General features: G+C 33.8%; 1 protein-coding gene across 1 annotated transcript; it reads right to left on the reverse strand.

Moving 5' to 3' along the window:
* Positions 1-6,954: 6,954 nt before the first annotated feature.
* LOC137637711 (tigger transposable element-derived protein 1-like) lies at positions 6,955-8,059 on the reverse strand. Its single transcript, XM_068369860.1, has 2 exons — positions 7,876-8,059; positions 6,955-7,295 (listed from the first exon to the last, which is right to left on the reverse strand). Exons 1-2 carry the CDS (start codon positions 8,057-8,059, stop codon positions 6,955-6,957), a joined length of 525 nt encoding a protein of 174 aa, XP_068225961.1.
* Positions 8,060-8,701: the final 642 nt, after the last annotated feature.

The raw sequence follows: 8,701 nt of genomic DNA on the forward strand, positions 1-8,701 counted from the left end.
ATATAAATGATTGAATTTCCCATCATATAATTTTATATTTACTGTTTCTAATGAAAAATCACTTAGCTCCAATGTTTATCACATAGTTAATCGAAAGAGACGATCGATTAGCAATAAACTTTATACATAATTATTACACAAATTCATGATTGTACGAGATTTACTAGATTTAAATGTTTTTTCTTTACACTAGCAATAGTAATCGAAGTAACGATAATCACCATCACCATCATCATCATCATCATTATTATTATTATTATTATTATTATTATTATTATTGTTGTTGTTGTAGTTGTTGTTGTTGTTGTATGGTTAAATGAACCCCGCCTAACACCTGAATAGGACTCTTGCTGAATTTAACCTCTAAGCCTGAAAGGGCGTAAAAGTGAGAGCGATGTCAGTTGTGAGCATATGGTGTCTGTTCTACTAAAAAACTCTCGAAGATGTGAAAAAGAACCTTCTGATCTGCAAAAAGTCTTCTATGGAGGTTTGATGAAAATCATTCACTCGAAAGTTGAAAAGAGCAATTATCTTAAACAGAGAAGCAAAAGAGTATTACTGCTTGATGGTTATAGGAATATATCCCTTTGAAATAAAGCAGAAGGAAATGAGAAAGAACACAGCTTAAAACTATTTTATCACAAGAAAACTACTACAAATCTTTTATTTTTTTGTGATAAGGATGAATAAAACAGGTTTTACCCAAACACAAAATCTCTCCAAGGATGATGTAATTGAGAAAAATATTGAGGAACTTTTGCATAATAACATACAGCCAATAATGAAATGCTCACCTACATTATACGAAAAATATGCCTTAACTCGTTTAGATCAACTAAATAAAATGTAAAAATCAGCGCCATCTTCGTTAATTTCATAAAGGAAACCCCTCATTTGTAATGCATAAACTTGAGCCAAATTGAATTTGCATATTGCCGCCTGAATTAACCCGATAAACGAGGAGTTAAACTACAGAGAGAGAGAGAGAGAGAGAGAGAGAGAGAGAGAGAGAGAGAGAGAGAGAGAGAGAGAGAGAGAGAGAGAGAGTTTGAAAGCACACTGCATAAAGTAAAAACGAAATGATGGAAAATGAAACTCTTTGGATAAGAAAGAATAAATTGGTATTAAGTCATGATCACCCCCCCCCCCCTGCCCCCTGAAAAAAAAAATGAATAAGTTGATAAACGTAATGATACTTCACAGGAAATGAATAGCAAATATAATTAGTTAAATTCTTATCCTTGAATGATGGAATAGATAATTACTTTAACTGTTGATAAGATTGTTTCATTAAATTCCGATGCAGTTGGAAGGGAAAATAAATATATACCCTTCAGAAATGTTAAGAGAGTTTTGTTGCAATAAAAATATATCAATGTTTATTGTTATAAAAAAGTGATAAATTCTAATGTCAAGGTACTGGCGAATGAATTACGTGGCTCTTGTAAACTTTATTAGTAATTTATCATTATCATCTCTCCCTATGCCTATTGACGCAAGGGGCCTCAGTTAGATTTCGTCTGTCGTCTCTATTTTCAGCTTTTACTTCAATAATTCTCCATTCACCATTTCCTACTTCACGCTTAACAGTCCTTAGCCATCTTAGCCATACAGGCGTAGGTGTTCCAACTCTTCTAGTGCCTTGTGGAGCCGAGTTGAACGTTTGGTAAACTAATCTCTCTTGGGGAGTGCAAAGAGCATACCCAAACCATCTCCATCTACCCGTCACCATGATCTCATTCACATAAGGCAATTGGATAATCCCTTTCATAGTTTCATTTCTGATCCTGTTTTGCCATTTAATTCCCAGTACTCTACTTTATTCTCAAATCTACAAAATCTGTGGGATATGGTTTCATTGTCATACCACGACTCATGCCCATACAGTAACACGGATCTCACTAAACAAATATATATCCTGATTTTTATATGTAACTTCAGGCAATTTGATTTCCAAATTATACTTGTCTGATTGACTATTTTTTTTTTAGTCGTTCAATAAACTCCAATTCCAAATATTTAAATAATTTTACCTCATTAATCCTTTCTCCTTTCAATGACATTTCATCTTCCATTGCATATTCCATTCTTATCATCTCCGTCTTTCTTCTATTTTTCTTGAGCCCAACCGCATATGATATTTCATACATTCTGGTAAGCAAGCTTTGCAAGTCCTGTGGTGTTGTACTAATAAGGACAGCGTCATCAGCATACTCTCAGTCAGCTAATTACCTGTTCCCAATCCAGTCTAATCTTGTTTATATAATCTTGCCAAAATGGTTAGGAATATTTCTTTCAAAGATAACATCGATGACTGTTAGGATTTTTCTATCACATTAACAGTGTGAACATCAGGATCTATTTTAGAGTACTCAGTCATGTCTGGGAGAATTTAGTCTCATCGCTCTCAGCAAACCAACCTAGTATGGGTAGTCCTGACTAATACCGCTTTACTAATCATATATATCTTTTTTTTCAGAACGAATTAAATATTTGAGCGAGTATGTGGATAAACCTCGTGTGAATGTTTTCTAAAACCTCTGAAGTGACTATGTATTACTTTTCGGTTTCATTTAACTTAATTTTGAAATACTATTGGGAATTTGATATCAACCTTTCACGATCGTCTGGTAACCTTCTTCTATTTTAAGGGTGCACTGATATCTTTTGAGAAGAAGACAAGTCAGTACCTTGGTCCAATGTCAAACCCTTACTTCACGCAGGCTGAAATTAATGTAGCATTTATAATAAGTATATCGAATGGAAAGAGAGACATCATTATCATTATCCTCATCATCATTAATAATAATAATAATAATAATAATAATAATAATAATAATAATAATAATAATAATAATAATAATAATAATAATAATTATTATTATTATTATTATTATTATTATTTCAACATATGATCAAACTAAATCGATGTTTATTTACTTCAAAACTTTTGAATACCAAAATGGAATGATTTTCAGTTTTATATGCTCTATAACTTTTTTGACTAGTTGGCAAAGTTAACTCAAAATCTGAAAGCATGTTAGCTATCATAAGATCAAGGTCATATCAATCTACCAGTCGATTTTTTTTTACTTATACTTGATATCTACTATCAATTGGACTTCATCAACTTACATATTTGCTTCTGTTTGCACAAACTTTTGATTTTAAAAGTTTCACTTACGTCATCGCAAACTAAATTCAGATTTATTTCGCAAAGAATGTTTTTCCATCCTACAAAATCACACAATCTCGAATCCTTTCAATCATTATTTAATGTACGTAAGAAGTCACGATATTTTTCCGTTTGAAGTTTACGGCAATTTAAAGATATATAATCTTTAACCAAAATCCTGTAGGAGTTAGGTTTGAAAACCAAATTACACACACACACACACACACACACACACACACACACACACACACACACACACTTTCTGTCTTCTTCTGTTTAAATGTTTGAAAGAAATTTCCCACAGCAAATTCGAGTTGTTATTGGCCCTCTTGAAAAACCATTTGAAATAAAACAAAAGGAAATGTTTTATAATATCTAGAATATTGAATGAAAAGAAACTAATAGCTCTTAATTTGCCAAAATATACTGCGTCTTATATTCCAAGCAGACGATTGATAGTGGAAAAGGCTCTTTCTCCCAGGGAAAAGTAAACATCTTCATCGCGAAGGGTCATCAGGGAAACGTCAAGGAGCTGTTATTCGAAGTAAGTTTACACGAGAAATTGTTGGGTGCAAAATTAAGCTAATAGTTTTATATCTGGATTTTATAATTCCTATTAGAATAATTTCACATACACATTTTTCGAATCATGATTTGACATTTTTCTAGCTATAGTGAAATTATATTGGGAATAGATTTTTTCCTTTTTTGTAAATGTACATAAAGCTTGCAAATATGTAATTATATAAATGATATTATTTGGAAACTTTTTATTTATTTGCATATGATAAAATCAAGCCTATATAAGCGGAAGCTAATAGTTTTATCTCTTCATTTTTTATTTACAATTGAAAAATTAGAAATATAATGAATTATCCAAGATTTCCTAGTGTTATTATTATTATTTTTTTTTTCGCGAAAACCATAGTCAAGTAGAAAAAAGAATTTCACTTTTTTAAAATTCATATTATGTAAGTATGATCAAATGCATTCTGCAATCGCTTATATATTAACAAAAATAATTAATGGAATGTAAAAGGTGTAACTGCTGAGCAAAAGAATCATTGAAGGAAAGGATTTCCTCTAAGGAACAGAACCTTACAAGTTTCAAAAATGGATCAGAGGAAAAAAAGTGTCTCCTAATTCCCTTGGGAGGGAAATTGGATTCTTGTCCGAACTCGTTGAAACATGACGACAGAATCTGCCAGTTTCAATTAAGCCGATTCTGTATCTTCAAGGATGAAATGACTCACATCTTGCAACAATCATCAGAGTGACTATCCTCTTTTGATATTCTTCTAAATCTCAGGAGGGGAAAAACTCGAAAACGTTCTTACCCCAAATGATTAAATCCATTCTTTTACTTATACCAGAATCATAGTTGAAAAAGTAGGATACCATAATCCCAAAGGTTCCATTAGATAAAAATAGCCTAGTGAGGAAAGGAAATTAGGAAATAGGTAATACAGAAGAGAAGTAATGAAAAATTGAAATAGAAAAATTTAATAGGATAACAAAATTAATATATATTTTTCAAAATATAGTCAGCAAGTCCAACATAAAAATTAGTGATAGTATAAATATTCTTTCATCAAAGCTAGAATTTCATAGGTTTCTTTTACCTTAGTGTTTGATTAGTGAGGTTTTATAACTAATCTGTATTCACCCTCTTACCTTTTCTTAATGGGATTACTTTTAAAACAATACAGCAAAAATCCTAATAAGGATTCCAGTTAATTGGGAATTTCGTTGATGTTTCTAATATCTGAATACTCTTGACTGAAATATATTTATTTCTACCATCTACAAATACATGAATGAAATATATTTATTTCCATCATCTAGGAACCCATGACTGAAATACTCGTATATTAATTTCGACCATTTAGAAACCCATGACTGAAATACATTTATTTCTACCATCTGGAAACCCCGGGCTGAAATATATCTATTTCTACCATGTGGAGAATCTTGACTGAAAATATTAATTTCTACTATTTGGAAATCCATGACTAAAATATATTTATTTCCACCATCTAGAAACCGATGAGTGATATACTCGTATATTCATTACTACCATTTGGAAAGCCATAATTAAAAGTATTTATTTTTACCATCTTGAAAACCATGACTGAGATATATGCATTTCTACCATTTGGAAAACTATGACTGAAAATATTTTTTTCTAGCTTTTAGAAACTCATGACTGAAATAAATCTATTTCTACCATCTGGAGACCTATGATTGAGATATATTCTACCACTCGCAACCCCATGACTGAAATATATTTATTTCTATCATTTGTAAACCAATTACTAAAAGATATTTACCTCTATCATTTGGGAACCCATGACTTAAAATATTTATTTCTACCATCTGGAGACTCATGACTGAAATATATTTATCTATACCATCTGGAAACCCCTGATTGAAATATATGTTTTCTAACATTTGGAAACCTATAGCTGAAATATATTTACTTCTTCCATTATATATATATATATATATATATATATATATATATATATATATATATATATATATATATATATATATATATATATATATATATATATATATATATATATATATATATATATATATAGTAGGCCCCCGTCATACGACATTAATCCGATCCATAGTTGGTATCCTATGGTGAAAATGTCGTATGGCGGACAATAGAATAGTTAATGCGTGAAAAACCCCTTGTAAAAACATTGAAAATCAGAATGTAAGAAATACAATACAGTAGTATAGTGAGCACTGTACTACAGTATACTTATATAAAATATAAATGTACAGTACTGTACAGTATATAATCAAATAACATTATAAATAAAAATTATATACAGTAGAGTACTCAAAAGGAAAAACTAACTCTTATATGCCTTTGGAGTGACATGACTTGAGCTGGTAGTGGGTGGAGGCAGAGGGGGAGTAGACGGTAGATATAAAAACGTATCAATGTTAATTATGTTATGTTCACTTAATAATCATTTTATTCTTACTAATAAACACTTAAAATTAAAAATGCTTTTTTATTATTTTTTTCTTTTGAATTTTTTTTATTTTTTATGATTTTTTTTAGAACTTCAAAAATTACTCTTTTTTAGCTTTTTTGATAGAATCACTATTACCGACTTTGCTTTCTGACATTTCTCTTGCGGAGAAATATTTATCCAAAGAAGCCTGTTTCTGACGATTCCTCAACATATTCCTAAAATGACTCATACACTTATCATTAATACTCTGCATACGACGACTTGTGTGAAGTTTTTCTGGATGTTTCATTTCAATGAAACTCCTAAGGTTTTCATACCAATCAATATCTTCCCTTATTTCTGACGATGTCGTTTCTTCAGTCTCCCCCTTCCCACCCCCGTCCTCACCTCCACTAGATCTGTGCTCTTCTTGAATGATCGTCAACTGCATTACCTATAACTCCTTTAAGTCTTCAGTTGTAAGCTCCTCCCTGTGCTCCTCGATAAGGTTATGGACGTCAGCCTCATCGACAACAAGCCCCATGGACCTTCCAATTGAAATGATTTCCTCAATATCATCCTCAGGGGCAGGATCATCAAAGGCCTTATCTTCGGTTGAGGGATCGAAACCTTCAAAGTCTCGTTCTGCTACAACAGCTGGCCATAGTTTCTTCCATAAGGAGTTCAAGGTGCGTCGTGAAACCTCATTCCAAGCTGTGTCGATCATCTTCAGCATTAAACGATGTCAAATTCCCCCTCTAAAATTCACGGAGGGTGAGCTGAGTGCTTTCAGTCACTTCAAAGCATCTTCTGAACAACATGCTTCGTGTAAAGCTTCTTGAAGTTTGCAATCACTTGCTGGTCCATATGCTGGAGGAGAGGGGTGGTGTTTGGTGGCAGATACAGAACCTTAATGAAAGAGAAGTCAGGATGAATGATGTCCTCGAGGCCAGAAGGGTGAGCGGGGGTATTGTCCAGCACCAGGAGACATTTCAGAGGAAGATTGTTCTCTTCTAAATAGTTCTTGACAGCAGGACCGAAGCAGACGTTTATCCACTCAATAGATATGGTCTTCGTGACCCAGGCCTTAGCATTAGACTTCCAAAATACCGAGATTTCTCCTTCGTGACATTTTGTGCCTTGAAGGCACGAGGATTTTCTGAGTGATATACCAGTAGGGGCTTAATTTTCAAGTCCCCTCTGACATTTGCACAAAATGCGAGCGTTAGTCTATCCTTCATTGGTTAATGGCCAGGAAGTTTCCTTTCTTCCGCTGTGATATATGTATGGCGGGGCATTTTCTTCCAGAAAAGGCCAGTTTCATCGCAGTTAAAAACTTGCTGAGGAATGTAGCCTTCTCTGGAAATTACGTTCTCAAACTTCTTGAGGAATTCTTTTGCTGCTTTCTTGTCAGAACTGGCCGCCTCTCCATGCCTGACGACTGAGTGAATACCAGTCCTCTTCCTAAACCAATCAAACCACCCATGAGAAGTCTTAAACTCTTGCTGGGCTTGCTGTGACGTTCCTTCGCCTCCAGGTCTCTCCAGGCTTCCACGAGATCGGCAAAGATGGCGCTCGCCTTGTGCGAAATTACTGATTGCGTGAGTGTATCACCAGCGATTTCCTTCTATTTAATCCACAGAAGAAGGAGTCTCTCCATCTCATCGTTGATTGAGGTCCTTCCACTGGCAAGGAAAGTCATGCCTTTAGAAGTCTTACTTGCTTTAATGGTTCCCTTATTCTTAATAATTGTACCAATCGTAGATTGGTTACGGCCGTACGTATTAGCGAGAGTAACTCCGTGCATGCCTTCTTCATATTTCTTTATGATCTCCAACTTTGTTTCCATAGTTATCATCTTTTTACTTCTACCTTTAACATCAATAGCAATCCTGGGACCCATGGCTAACGAATTAAAGTTATAATTAAGCACTAAAGTGGACAAAAAGTACCAATATCGCTAGCACTCACACGAGATCAAGTCTTTACGAAACGCACACGAGATTCTGAACTGAGCGTGCGTATGACAAAGAGAGAGAGAGGCAGCATCTCTCTCAAGCATTGTGGGAGGATTTTCGGCCAATAGCGTATCGCATCTTAGTGACGCCGTGACACCGAACAATAGCAGACCAGCTTCTTAGTGGCATATGCAGTGATGTATGAGAACAGTGGTAAGCTACTGACTTGCACAGTCGTACGCTTAGAAACCACCAAATTTGAGCTTCGGAATTCGATGCTGTAAGGAGGGAAAATGTCGTAAAGAGGTGACCAAAAAAATCGTATTTCACACCGTAATGTGAAAAAATGTAAGCTGGGGACGCCGTATGCTGGGGGTCTACTGTGTGTCTTTTTATAGTTTATTTATGACATATTTGTTTTTGATGTTGTTAATAGTTTATATATGACATGTCTGTTTTGACGTTGTTACTTATTTTAGAATGATTTATTGTTAATTTGTTCTCTTCATTTATTTATTTCCTTATTTCCTTTCCTCACTGGGCTATTTTTCCCTGTTGGAGCCCCTGTGCTTATAGCATTTTTTTTT

This window comes from Palaemon carinicauda, unplaced genomic scaffold (assembly GCF_036898095.1).
Source record: "Palaemon carinicauda isolate YSFRI2023 unplaced genomic scaffold, ASM3689809v2 scaffold935, whole genome shotgun sequence".
In the NCBI taxonomy this organism is placed as follows: domain Eukaryota; kingdom Metazoa; phylum Arthropoda; class Malacostraca; order Decapoda; family Palaemonidae; genus Palaemon; species Palaemon carinicauda.

Bases quoted from the DNA above. Each gene is read 5' to 3' on its own strand.
- LOC137637711 (XM_068369860.1), bottom strand. From the start codon at position 8,059: ATGGGTCCCAGGATTGCTATTGATGTTAAAGGTAGAAGTAAAAAGATG. The intron at 7,296-7,875 runs GTAAGACTTCTA...CGTGCCTTCAAG, and splicing joins TAAGGGAACCATTAAAGCAA to GCACAAAATGTCACGAAGGA.